Source organism: Terrapene carolina, unplaced genomic scaffold (assembly GCF_002925995.2).
Source record: "Terrapene carolina triunguis isolate 2854851 unplaced genomic scaffold, T_m_triunguis-2.0 Scaffold604, whole genome shotgun sequence".
In the NCBI taxonomy this organism is placed as follows: Eukaryota; Metazoa; Chordata; order Testudines; family Emydidae; genus Terrapene; species Terrapene triunguis.
This window is the reverse complement of record NW_020664955.1, coordinates 56,292-70,378: the sequence shown is the minus strand read 5'-3', so window position 1 is coordinate 70,378 and position 14,087 is coordinate 56,292. Positions and strand designations below refer to the sequence as shown.

At 45.6% G+C, this 14,087-nt stretch overlaps 1 protein-coding gene across 1 annotated transcript in view; it reads left to right on the top strand.

Annotated features, from left to right (window-relative positions):
- The first annotated feature begins 10,704 nt into the window (after positions 1-10,704).
- The window catches only part of RPS10 (ribosomal protein S10), a 10,629-nt gene continuing 7,246 nt past the window's right edge, over positions 10,705-14,087 (top strand). Inside the window, exons 1-3 of the mRNA XM_024200212.3 lie at positions 10,705-10,786; positions 12,468-12,617; positions 13,174-13,345. Coding sequence (XP_024055980.1) covers positions 12,468-12,617; positions 13,174-13,345 — 322 coding nt within the window. The 5' untranslated portion in view covers positions 10,705-10,786. The remainder of the gene's footprint in view (positions 10,787-12,467; positions 12,618-13,173; positions 13,346-14,087) is intronic.

Sequence of the window (14,087 nt, the reverse complement as noted above, 5' to 3'; positions counted from 1 at the left end):
GCCTTCCTCGGATGAAGAAGGAGGAGCAGAAAGGCAGGAGTAGAGAGTCTGCTGAGGAAGGAGTCTTGGAGTGAATGATGTTTCAATTGGTTCTTTCCAGCCCGGAGCACTCCCCCTTTGCCTGGCAGGGAGGCAGAGGGACACTCATTCACCAGCAGAACTGGGAAGGGAGAGGGGATGTTTAGCAGAAGAGGAGGATTCAGAGCGTTGAAGGTCAGAGGGAACAGTTAGATCATTTAGTCTGACCTCCTGCACAGTGCAGGCCATTAAATTCCACCCATTTACCCCTGTATTGAGACCAGTAACTTGTGCTTGGCTACAGCGGCTCTTCCAGAAAGGCCTCCAGTCCCAATACAAAGGCATCAAGAGATGGAGACTCCACCCCTTCCCTCGGTAGTTTGTTCCCGTGGTTCATCGCCTGCACTGTTAAAAATGCGTGTCTTATTCCCAGTCTGAATGTGTCTGGCTTCAGCTTCCAGCCATCGGTTCTTGTTCTGCCTTTCTCGGCTAGATTAGAGGGCCCTTTAGTGCCTGCTATTTTGTCCACAGGAAGGTACTTATACAGTGTAATCAAGTCACCTCTCAATCTTCTTTTTGACAAGCTAAACAGACTGAGCTGTTTAAATCGCTCGCTGTCAGGCATTTTCTCCAGCCTTTACATAATTTTTGAGGCTTTTGTTCTGCACCCTCTCCAACTGTTCAACATGCTTTAAGAAATAGGGCACCAGGACTGGACACAGTATCCAGTATCGGTCTCACCAATGCTGTATAGAAAGGTAAAATCATCGCTCTTCTCCGACTCGCTTACTCCCCTGTTTATACACTCAAAGTTCGTATTGGCTCTTTCTGCCCCAGCGTCGCACCGGGAGTGCATGTTCAATTGCTTGTCCACTGTGACCCTTAGATCCTTTCCAGAGGCACTGCTTTCCAAGATCCAGTAGTCACCTGTTCTGTAAGTGTGGCCTGCATTCCTTGTTCCCTGACGTTTAACTTTGCAATTAGCTGTATTAAAATGCAGGAGGAAAAAGAAAATTCAATCATGCCCAATAAAAAAACCTGAGCACATCTACATATACCCTAATTATGTTTTGCTGAGGATGCAAATACAGGGAAAGAGCAGGAGGGAGAGGAGATAAATGAAGAGAATGCAAAGTCGGCTCTGAGTTGAGAATGTCGGTGGCGTCTGCAGTCCAGTCTATGAATCTGAAGTTCTATGCCCTTCTCTGCCACAGACGTCTTGGGTGACAGTGGGTCAAGTCACTTCCCTTCTTTCTGCCTCAGTTTCTCTTATCTGTGAAATAGGGACAGTACTTTCCCATCTCTCATGGAGGTTGTGAGGCTGAGCTCATTAACCCTAGTAAAGTGCTTTGAGACCCTCACATAGGCAGTGCTGAACTGGTGTAAATCATTGATATTATTGGGCTCTGTCTCACCTCTTATTCTCCTGTGTGCTAATATGCATCCCCTCTGGATACCCAGAGTCAGGTGGTGGCGGGGTTTCAAGTGTCCCGCACTGGCATCAATGGGAGAGTTAATCCTTGACTGCAAAAGGAGTGGAGGAGTTAGGCCAACACCGAGAGCTTTGGAAAATCTTACCCCGTGTTGCTTGGCTTTGTAAGTCAAGCTGGCCTGTAAAGGGTTTTGTGGGCAGCATCCATCACCTCCTCAGTATTAATTGGCCTTTAGAATTTGATCCACATTTCCTACAGTACCGGATGCCTTCTTTTTGTCTGCAGGGGGACTGTAGAGTGGGTGGGTGGGCCGGTGAGCTCTCAGCAGTGGGTGGGCATGGATCACAGTACTGCTCTGCACAAGGACTGTGAGCCCTCTGAGGGTGCCAAGGAAATCTGCCCCCACAGTGAGAAAAGTGTCTGGGTTGTAAACACCTGCTGAGACAGAGCGTGAAAGGCAGGGTGTCCTTCCCACACAACACAAGGAGGAGGGTTTGTGTGACTGTGTCGTGTGTGCTACTGCAGCCGAGGCAGGCGGGACTGCAGGCATAAACGTGGACGTATCCCACACAGCTACAATGGGCATTGTCCCATCTCAAGCCGTTTGAATGGCTGGCTCTGGGGAGTGCTGCAAACTCTGAGCTGACAGAAGGGGATCCAGGGATATCTCCGGCCCAGAAAGCTGCATAAAAATGCAGCTCCAAACAATAAACCCTTTGAGGCACATCATTTTGCACTGACCTGATTAAAAGAGTCTGTTTGAGGGTTTTTACAAACCATTTTAATCTAAAAATCCCCCGCAGAGTCTACACTGGATTCCGTTTTCATCATAGCACTGAAATCTGTGTCTTCTCTTCACTGAATCCGCTGCGCTTGGGGACATGACACAACCCCACTTTTCTCACTTCCAGCGGTTAGATTTGTACTGGGTTTGGAGGGCCGGCACCTCCCTGGAACAACAGGTTCAAATTCCCAGTGTGTCAATACAGCTATTGATTTTTATAGTATTTAATATGTTGTTTATTAATGGTGGTAGCTCCTGATCGTAGTGCCATAACTATGCATGACTGTCTATAGAGATTAAAATAAACCCAGCCCCTGCTCAGAAGGATTTACAATTTAAGCCCCCCAATCCTGTAATTTTATCCATGCAAATAGACACCCTGTGCCTATGTGGAGCCTCTCTGACTCAAATAGGATTCTGTGTGATCTTAAGGGCCTACCCACATGAAGTCAATGCAGCTTCATGTGTATCCGGAGAACCGTGTGATTGCAGGATCAAGGCCTAAATTAGGCAAACATAGCACCTGACAGTAACTGACAGCGGTAAGGGAGGAAGGTTCTAGCTCGAGGGCCTCCATCTGTGAGAGTTTTAGGTTTCAATCCTGCAGGGGCCTTGAGAGTGGGGCTATTCACGTGCTTCATGTTACGCACTTTGCTGGATCAGGACCAGAGGGCTCACCACTTTGCCGGATGCAGCCCCTGTGCTGTAACACTATCTGTTGTTGTAGATAGACTGCCCACATGAGAAAAGCCAGCAGGGTTTGGCTCATAATTTATCAAGTCCCTCAGTCTCTCTGGATTGCAAATGCTATCTATCTAAATGTATGTCAGTCAGCTAGCCATGATCACATTAACTATCTGTTAAAAAACAGATGGTTGGCACTAGGACCTTGAAGAAGCCCCGTGGGACTGCCTGTATTTTCTTACTCTCCTTTATAAAATATTTAAAAGCTCCATCAAACGAAGTCCCATTTCATTTTGCTGGGGGGGGGGGGCACCAACAGGGAGGGTGGTTCTTTTTGCTTTGAGCGCTGACCCTGTGATACTGTGTGGAGAGGGACCTTAACATTTCACCTTTTCTGCATCCAGCACAGCTTTTGTCCCTGAATTGGGGTCTATTTCTGATTTGTTTAATTTCGGGCACTAGGGCTGTGAGGAATAATGTGGGCTAAATCCTTGTTCCTCTTTCACTTGTCTGCATGGCCCAGCAGGATAATTGGTGGAGCAAAAAGCACTTTACAAAGGAGGTAAATATCATTAAAACCCATTTAACAGATGGAAAAGGTGAGTCATGAAGCAGGGAAGTGACTTGCCCAACAGGTTAGTAGCAGAGCAGGGAGTAGAAGTGTGGATTCTAGAATGTGCGTCTAGGGCTCTAGCTACTAGCCCATCCTGCTTTGAAAAGAAAGATTCCTACAAAATGAGGGAAAGGTTGCAAGTATTTGCTCAAAAGAGTCAGGACTGTCGCCTGACAACCAAGATGGCCATCTGGAAAATCAGGCTGAGCAAAGACTTTTCAAAGGGGCTCAGCCCTGGCCTAAGTCTGTACCCATACCAGCAGAGTTAGGTCTACGTTGAGTGCTTGTAACAGAGTGTTGGGCAGACTGGCAAATAGAATGCAGACAGATGGGCAAAACCAACAGATCCAGCAGAAATTGTTTCCTTTGTTTTGAATTTGCATTTTTGTTTTGACAAGTGCATAAAGATATGTAGAATAATAGTCTTAATCATTATAATAGCGATGGGCTCAAAGCAAAATCCCAGGGCTGGACACTTCCACATTTGGAAGAAGTTCAGCTCTCTGCACCCCGCACACATTGAGTAAGCGGATCCCTTGTGATGGTGCTCAGTTTATTATCCCCACTGGACTACAGAGAGGTGTAGTGGCTTTCTGAGGCTTCATAGGAGTTCTGTTACAGAGTTGGGAACAGAACCCAGCTCTTCCGGTACTGAGCCAGCGTAACTACATGCCATCCTCCCACCCAGAATTAGCACATTGAATCTGTTGGACTTGGTTGTACCCGCACCCTTGTAAACTGGGCCCATGATCTGTGTATAATGTATAGAACTATACTGGCTCCATCAGTTTCAATGAACAGGATGGAATCAGACACAATGGCAAAGTAATATGAAGGATAAGGTATACATGATCAATCCTATTGTGTATGCCACACAGTCGTCTACAGTGGGAATGTCATTCATCACTAGGATATGCACCGTGGCCACTCAGAACGTCACAGAGACACAAATCTGATCCTCCTGCTCAAAAAACAACAAAACAGCACAGGCTTCTGCCACTTATGCTAAAGGAGAATCTCCACTAGCAAACAGTATTGGTCCTATGGCACACAGTTGAGCAGTTCTGACTCCAACTTGTAGAGGTCAGTCATATGCACAGTTCATTACACATTTAATTGGATTAACGAACCACAATTCTCCAAAACCTCAGTGTCTGGAATAGCTGCCTTCTATATATGAGCTTCCTTTGTACACTGTTATGTTGCCTGATGTCAGCACAGCCGGGAGTTAGCAAGTACTACTCTTACAATACCAGCCCGGGGGGAGTGGAGGGTGGGGGGAGGGGGGCGCACACAGTGTTGTCTTTTGGTGAAGCACGCAAAAATGTAAGTCGTTTAAAAAAATACCATTGGCCATGCTTGTGGACTTGAGGCCCTGAGGCATAAATACAATCCTTCCAACTACAGATAGATTAAAAGCCCATGTACGGCCTGATCCAACCCCCCTGAAGTCAACAGAAAGATTCCCACTGACTTCAGTGGACTTTGGATCCAGCCCTTATGCTCTGGCAATCTCTTAGTGTATCTTACTGAGGATGTTATTGAACCAGGCCAGGCCCTCCTGCTCTGTGACAGGATGGAACATGCACTGCTTCCACCCTGGTGAGCAGGTGACTAGGATGCGGAATTGAACCCAGCTGCCGTCCCATGGGGAAGTTCAGAGCATGAATCACGAGGACGCAGGGTAAATGAACAGACGCATCAGAGCTGGGTGGCAGTCCAGAAGAGATGATGACGACAACAGCAGTTAATAATTGATAAATGCTAAGGCTGCTCCAAGTTGTGCTGTAACTTAGTTAAGCGTGGCTTGAATGTGTATGTCAGTGAATGCTGAGAGTGGAATCTGAGGTCCTGGTTCCCAGGGAAAAACTCATTACAAGCAAATGAGCATCCACTCTCTGTAGCATCTCTGCTAGCGCAAGGAGCAGCCAGCTACCCAATGGGAGCTAGTCCTCCTGGCCAATCTATCTGAGAGATAGGCCTCAGCCCTCATGAAGATGTGCCAATGTGCTATAGGAGAAGGAAGGGGAGGGATAGCTCAGTGGTTTGAGCATTGGCCTGCTAAACCTAGGGTTATGAATTCAATCCTTGAGGGGGCCATTTAGGGATCTCGGGCAAAAATCTGTCTGGGGATTGGTCCTGCTTTGAGCAGGGGGTTGGACTAGATGACCTCCTGAGGTCCCTTCCAACCCTGATATTCTATGATTCTATGAAGGGGAAATTCAGCATCTAAGGATAGCCTTGGGATCTGCAGGGACCCACAAAAGGGCTCCTGTCCTTGAATTACTGAGGCTAGAGTGGAGGTGGTCCCAGAAATGTGCAAGTTTTCATTTGTCATGCTTGTGCTTGAAGTGGGAAGTGCATGCGTAAAGGGAGAGGCTGATCCTGATCATCACTGGTAAACAACATGCTCCTGCTTCCTCTTGCTCATCCTGGAGGGACTGTTAAATAGCACAGATGCAAAAACCAGGAGGAATCAGCTGGTTAGAGAGGGGGACTGCTGGGCTGAGCCTACTGAAAGCAACTGTTTTTGCTGGATGAAACAAGAGCAGGGCAAATTGTGGGGAAAGGAATGGACACCTTGTGAAGAATCCTCCCTATGCACTGCAGTGAATGCAGCAGCCCTTCATTCCGATAACTGCAGTGCCCTCTAGTGCAATTGGCTGGACAGAACCATTGCTCGAGAAAGCTTTCAGAAGAGGGACACCGCACTTCTGCAGAGATTGTTAGCCATTAGCTTATTGCATGCGTGCAGAGGGAAGGGAGCTGAAGAGAGGATGCAGGAAGAGAGGCTGGGGGGAGGGGGGGCTCCCATTTAGGGTGACCAGATGTCCCGTTTTTAAAGGGACAGTCCCGTTTTTGGGGACTTTTTCTTATATAGGCTCTATTACCCTCCACCCCCGTCCCGTTTTTTCACAGTTGCTATCTGGTCACCCTACTCCAATTAGAGGTAGGAAGTGGGGGTTTAATGCAATGAACCCAAAGAAGTAATAGGGGCTTTAAAGCAATATCATTGTTATGAGTGCAAAAAATTGTGTGTGTGTGTAACCTTTCTCCCTTCGTCTCCCACGTGTTACATTATGTTTAGAATTAGCTACTATCCTGGAAGCTGCTCCATGTGTGCAGATCCCTGCATCCCTATGGAGCCCCATTGACTTTAGTAGGGGCTCCCCGCTGGGCTAAGAATCTGCTCATGCCGAACACCATTCAAGACCGGTGCCTTGGATTGGAAGCTCTTCAGGGCAGGGACTGTGTTGAATTTATCTGGCTGGAAAACACTTTGGGCATGGACTAATTATGCATAATTGTAATGGCTGTATTTCCGGTGTAAAACCCTGAGTGGTTTGGAGCAGTGGATTGTATATAAACAAAAGTATTGTTGTTTTATTATTGCAAAGGTTGATTATTTAAGTGGGACTGGCAGGCCAAGCTAACTCGGTTGCTATTTCGAAGTCTGCAGGGAAGATCCTATGACTGTTGAAAGGTGAATTTGGCCCAATATTAGCAGTTAAATAAATACTTGACCCACATATTAGGGAAGGATTTTAGGGAGAAAATGGGTCTGGTATAATATACACAGTCACTTTGGGATTGCTGATGGAATCAATCAATCCATATTATGGTTGCAACTGGCTCTTACGGTGCTCCTATCTGACAGGTGTATACACCTTCTACCACCAAAAGTCCGATTCTCGCAATGGCGTGTCTGGTATTATTCTGAGGCTCTAAAGAGAAGGATGAGTTCCCTGGGGCTGCATGTCTCAGATAATGTGCTGTATTCTCTTCCACATGGGAACATGAGCTACATTCACTCCAGCCTTTCCGTATTAAAGACTACGTGACCTTTATTGTGTTGCAGAGAGCAAGCTCTCTCTCAGCATGTTCAGCCAGCTGGAAAGGGCAGCCTCCTTGGGAGGCAGCAGCTGCTTTGATGTGCTGTGGAAGTATAGGGTCAGCTTGATGGCTTTATTTTTTTATTTTTTCTGTTCAGCTCATGATTCCATTTCAGTGGTGGCGCCCAATTTTTCCCAAATGAGGGACCACAGAGAAGTAACAGGCCAGGAGCACATGAGAGACAATCTGACAGACATAAGTAGCCAAAAGAGAATCTGGTTGCATCTGTCCTCCTCTTCCATGCAGTGACCCAGCCTATGGAGACTACAAGTCCCACTGTGCAAGGCTCCATCTTGAAACCAGTGGACCTGTGAAACCTCAAAATTAATTTAATAGTGGTGGGCGGTGTATTTATTTATTTTTCCACAAATTATTGGTTTGGACTTTGGTTTATTAGATGTTCACCACACAGGCCCTGATCTTGCCAGGAGTTCCATGCAGGCAGCCCACAAAGAGCTCGCTGCAGGATCAAGGCCAGAGACTGTACTCTGTGAAGAGACTTTCATGAGTGACAATAATGCATAGGAATGACTCTCTGTAAATGGGAGGGAATGGCTTATTGGATTAATCCTCAGGTTTTTCACTCCAAGACACAGATTCAATCACCAGAGTATTTGTATGTGGGTCTTATATTGTTTGGTACCATAATAAAAGACAAAACCCCCTTCATGCAGACCTGTGGATAGCTAAATAAATATGTTCTTTGATGCAAGCTTTTTAAGATTTCTGAGTGATCATGCAAACAGGGATGAGGAACCTTCTGCCCTCTGGTGGGAGCAGAATGATTTATTTTATTTATCTGTGTTATTAAATAACAACGCCAAAAAGAATATAATAAAGACTTTCTGTCTCTACTTGTCCCATAGGTATATCATTTTCACTGCTTTCTCAGTGGTGGGTCCCCTGCTTTTCTCATATATAAATGTATACAAGCTGCAATATTGTATAGCAAAGCTCCAAAGGCTCCAATGTACAATAGTGATTTGGTTTCCAGTAATCACTCCATTAGTGATGTTGTTTAGTGCTTTTACTGTGGAATGCTTCAGTAGTTTTTTGTAAGTTAATGAGAATTCATTTCCCTTAGCAGCTCATAAGATACAGAGTCTAGCAGCCAGTTGAGGCCATGATCTAAGACCCATATATTTTGTCTAATGTTTGATTGGTTGTTGATTTCTCTTAGATTTTTGCAAATGCCCCCTCTAATTTGAATTTAAATTATGGCATCCATCTATGTTTCAAGGAAGAAAAGGACATCTGTATGAAGAATACTGGACAGCATCAGCATTTCTTTTTAAGGGTCAGTATCTCAACTGTTTTAGTCATGGTACAAAGTCATACGTTTGTGCACAGGGTACGATGCTTCAGTGAAATACCAGGCAAAGTATGTTAGAGGATGTGATATGTTTTGGGTGCCAAAAGCTAGATCTGTTGAGGTTCTGATTGTCATCTGCTCAGTACCTCTGAGGGACACTCAGCACTTCTCAGCTAAGGCATCTCCTTTAAAATATGGTACGTGGTCACCATGATTTTAATTTGTGTAATTGCAAAATTATTCTTGTTTATTATTATGAGCATTTATAGAGCACCAGTCACCATTGGCTCTGGGCTCCTTTACAAGGTTTATATGGAGAAATTAGTTATCTTAATTTTGCTGATTACGTTGTGGTTGGATGCCAACAAACCCTCAACATTTAGTTGGAGAAAGAAAAGCCAGACTGACTAGAAAGCCAGGGATGCACCGTGATGGGGTGATGGCTGGCAAGTGACTGGGATTCAGTGAGTTAATTGAATTTGGTCTGCTAGTTGGATCATTAGCTTCCCAGGAATTAGCCAGGTACTGATGGGGGATGCAATGTGAACACTGATCCAATGCCCCCCATTATCTTAATGACATAGCATATCTGCCTAACCTCAGGCTGTTGGCTTGAAATTCAGGCCTGGTCTATACTTAAAAAATAGATCAACATAGCTACATCGCTCTGGGCTGTGAAAAGTTTTGCGTCCCGAGTACTGTAGTTAGGTTGAACTAGCCCCTTGTGTAGATGCAGCTAGCCCAATGGAAGAATTCTGCCGACAATCTAGCTACTGTCTCCTGAAGAGGTGGAAAAACCCCTTCTGTCGATGTAGGACACACCTACACTATGGTGCTACAGCAGCACAACTGCAGCACTGTACCTGTGCTGCTATAGTGAATGTACCCTTCACTGGGATTTCTCATGGCCTCAGACTTGCCTCCTAAGGTCTGGTCTACACTTAAAATTTAGGTCAACGTAGCTATATCGGTCAATCCACACCTCTGTCCAACATAGCTGTGTCAACCTAACCCCCAGTGTAGATGCAGCTAGGTCGATAGAAGACTGCTTCCATTGACCTAGCTACTGCTGCTCAGCGAGATGGCATTCATACACTGATAGAAAAACCCTTTAGTTGGGGATTGGACCTGCTTTGAGCAGGGGGTTGGACTAGATGACCTCCTGAGGTCCCTTCCAACCCTGATATTCTATGATTCTATGATTGGCATAGGCTGTGTCTACACTACGGTATTATGCCAGCTACAGCAACATAGTTATGCTGCTATAGTCCCCATAGCATCTTTGACATACCAGAAATCTCAGGAATTTCTGTTGACTAGACCAGAGGATCAGAGAGGGGTCTGATTTAGGCTGGTTACAAAGAAGACGGGTGGCATCTGTGTTAACGCTGGCCATGATCCTGCATGGATAAGCAAGGATGGACTACTCTGTGTCTGCATGGAGCGCCACTGATTTCAAATAGGGCTTCGTGGGTGCAGGGGTCCAGCTGCAGGATTGGGGGCAGGAGATGACTTGTCTGGCTCCATGCCACAGATGACAGTGCTTTGTTACCATGGATGGGATCCGAGAATAGCAGGGCAGGTCATTTTGCTGGGGGGACCAATGTCGTTATTAATTCAATATGGTCTAACGGGTCTCTGGATTGGGGTGCCCAGCGTGAGGTACAGACTTGGCTAGACTGTCAGAGGGGCTGAATTCTCCTTGAATTCAGTGGAGCAGCAGCTCTGGAAATCAGGACCCTGTTCTCTTAAACTAGGTATATTAAAAAAAAAGTGAAGCACCCAACATCAAAAGCCACTTAAACTCCTTGTCGCCCCCCCCCAAAAAAAAACCCTGGCAACAAGTACATAAGTGGCATTTCCACTCAGGCGCTTGCACGGTCACCCACGTGCTTTGCTCGGGGAGAGGGGTCCTAACGCTATTTCCCTCCGGCACTCGATTAGTCACTTGTGCCGCAGCTGCGTGGGGTCCTTCGTGGCGAGCCGGAAGAGGCCGCCCCGCGCATGCTCTTTCCTTTCCAGCTCTCGGGCTTACTGTTACCGCCACGGTAAGTCCGGGCTCCAGCCGCTTCATCTCCCTCATATCGCCGCCATCCTGCGGCCGGGGGCCCCGGCTTGGCTCTCGGCGGCGGGCGGGCATCCTGCGCCACATGCCCACTGGGATATTTCCCGGGAAGCCCCCCGGGCGGTGGGGGGAGCTAGGCCGCAAATTGGTCGGGGGAGCTTGGGGCCTAGGGGCGGACGTTGGGCCTCGGGGGGGAGATTGGGGCCTGGAAGGCTGATTGTATATGGGTGGGGGGAAGGAGGGCCTGGGCTTGGGCTGCTGTTGGGGAGGGTGGGAGAAGCTATGTTGTGCTCTTGGTAGGGCCCAGCTGGGGGGATAGAGGGGATGGAGTGGGTTAGTAAGGGCTAAACTGGGGGGTGGGGTTAGTAAGGGGTAAAGTGGCAAATCCGAATTCTATTTTCTACCCCCTTGTAAACTGAGGCAGTGGTGGCACCTCTAATCCTGCTGGTATGGAAGAAGGTCCTGCTTTCTTTGTACTGCAGGGAGGGGATGGAAAGGTCTAGTTTGACTCTAGTCTTTGATTGAGACTGGGTAGCAGGTTGAGCACCACCACGCTGCTCTGTACCAAAGTGCTGAAGAGCTATTTTCCTGCTGCTTAGTGATGGGTTCTTCATGGCCCCCATGTGTGTGGGACCTGTTTCCTCTTTACATAGATGTTCTGTGAATGTATGATGATTTTTGCTGTTGAGTGCTTCTTATCCTAAAAAGAGTTAACACTTACAAGCTTTGGTTTTGTAGCTGTGCAAATCTTAATCAGAAAGAAGTAGCCCAAGCCAAAATGGTTTTTGTTTTTTTGGTCACTGGGCAGTTACTGTTTTCTGGGCCACCTTAACTGTGGGACTACTATAGGAAAATACATATTAGGTGCTATCCTGATAACACACACACTTTATTGGATTTTTTCCCCCCATCTATCAGTTTGGAAGTGAAGCATCAAGGGGTTCCTAATCTTTGAAAGTTATTCCACATAACTAGATAGTGTGAATTACAGGCATTGCAATTGGGAGTTCTGTTAGGTGTCCAACATGTAGGATGCATATTGTACAAACATTACTAAAAGTAATTCCACCCCACACGTGTTACTGTCTCTTGGTCTTGCTGTTGCCTTCTGCACTAGTTGACAAGGACTGTAGCAGATGTTTGCCCAAGTATGGTTGCAGAGCACAGTTCAAAACTGCTACTGTTCAGAATTAAAATAAAGCCTATTCTCCTCCCTGCTTCCCTTGTCTGGCTTCAGTGTGTGAAGGAATTGTCTGTAGCTTTTATTGTTGGGAAAATTGAATTAAATGCAATAGAAATAGTCTGTGGAGACAGCTAAATGCATACTTGCAGAGATACTGTTTTAGGGTCCATCTACACTACAAAGACAACTGTTATCAAAAAGTTTACTCTGCTTGCTCTTCCTTGTAGATCATAATATGGGCTTCTGAGCAGCTGAAATATGTGATCTTGTAGCAAACTTGTATGTATCTTGCCAGTTAAGGTGCAGTAAGGATTCCCATAATTTCTAACATGGTTGAAGGTGGTGGTGTTTTGTTCAGTGAGTTACTGCAGGTCCAGCATGGAATCAGATGGCTTAAAATAAAACACAAATCCAGTTATTAGATCTAGCAACACACTAATGTATTACTGCTAGTCTACTAACTATTGATTTCTCTGTCCAGATGTTGATGCCCAAGAAGAACCGGATTGCCATCTACGAACTCCTTTTTAAGGAGGGAGTGATGGTGGCCAAGAAAGATGTTCACATGCCTAAACACCCAGAGCTGGCAGACAAGAATGTGCCCAACCTCCATGTCATGAAAGCCATGCAGGTATGAAGAATTAATTTATGCGTCTACACTGGGCTGTAAAAACAACTTTAATTTATGTTTTGGGACCTCATGAAGCTGGTGCATTGAGCACCACCTGAGTAATCCTGACATTACTTAATTTTGTTTAAAGAGAGAGAAACAGAAGCTCCAATGGAATTTGCCTTTTTTCCAGATTATTAGTTTTTTCATACTAACTTCATCAATCATACACAAACTGCGTAGAAAGCTTTTGTATTGTATAGCATAAGATTCATAATCCTCTCTCTGAACCTATGATTTTAGCATCATTTTTAGTTCAGGTTTGCATAATGACCCTTGAATTATTAGTCTCATGGAATGTAAATAGTTAATATGTTGAAGATACATGTGAATGCACAGAAAGATGCAGTATTTCTGAGCTATTGAATGTCTAGTTGTCCGTTCTCCACCCACCCCCAATAAACTACTGCAGTCGTCTGGCTGGTAGTATTTAAAGATGTTAGGTGGTCACAATCAAATGCTCATGTAATAATCCACCTGCAACTGCAAAAAGGTTAACCAGAATTTCTCTCCTTAGTCACTGAAATCACGTGGCTACGTGAAGGAGCAGTTTGCTTGGAGGCACTTCTACTGGTATTTGACCAATGAGGGTATCCAGTATTTGCGTGATTATCTTCATCTTCCCCCTGAAATTGTGCCTGCCACCCTGCGCCGTAGCCGCCCTGAGACTGGCAGACCGCGGCCCAAAGGTAAGCACTAGTTAATAGCAGCAGCTACCATGGGATTCTTGGATGGGTGATACAGGGCAGGGGAGAAGAATGGAGTAAATTAAAGTTGAGGTTGCTGGACTGTATGGGCATAGTGGATAATCAGCTGAATGTGAGCTCCCAGTGCTGTGCAGTGGCCAAAAGGGCAAATGCGATCTTTGGCTATATAAAGGAAAATATCGAGTAGGACGGTTCTATTACCTCTGTGTTTGATACTGGTGTGACTGGTACTTGATACTGTGTCCAGTTCTGGTGTCCACAGATCAAAAAGGAAATTTTGAGAGGGTTCAGAGAGGAGCCTGAAGAATGATAAAAAGATTAGAAAACATGCCTTATAGTGAAAGATTCAATGAACTCAGTCTATTTATTTTAACAAAGGTTACAGAGTGACTTGATTAGTTTAGAAGTGCTTAGATGGGGAACAGAAATTTGACTTGAGTTTGGCAGACAGAGGTCAAGGTGAAACAAGCTCCAATGGTTGGAAGTTGAAACTAGACCAAGTCATACTAAAGTAAGTTGCAACTTTTTAACAGTGAGAGTAACTTACATTCGAACAACTTACCAAGAGTTGTGGTGGATTCTCCATCAGTAGTAACTTTTAAATCAAGGGGGGGGGGGGGGGGGCTGTTAGTTAAAAAAGAGGAAAAGCAAAGAAAGGTGTGGGGCCTGGTTTTAAAAAAAATGTAAGACATTAAAAAAAATAACCACACTTTTTTTTTTTTTT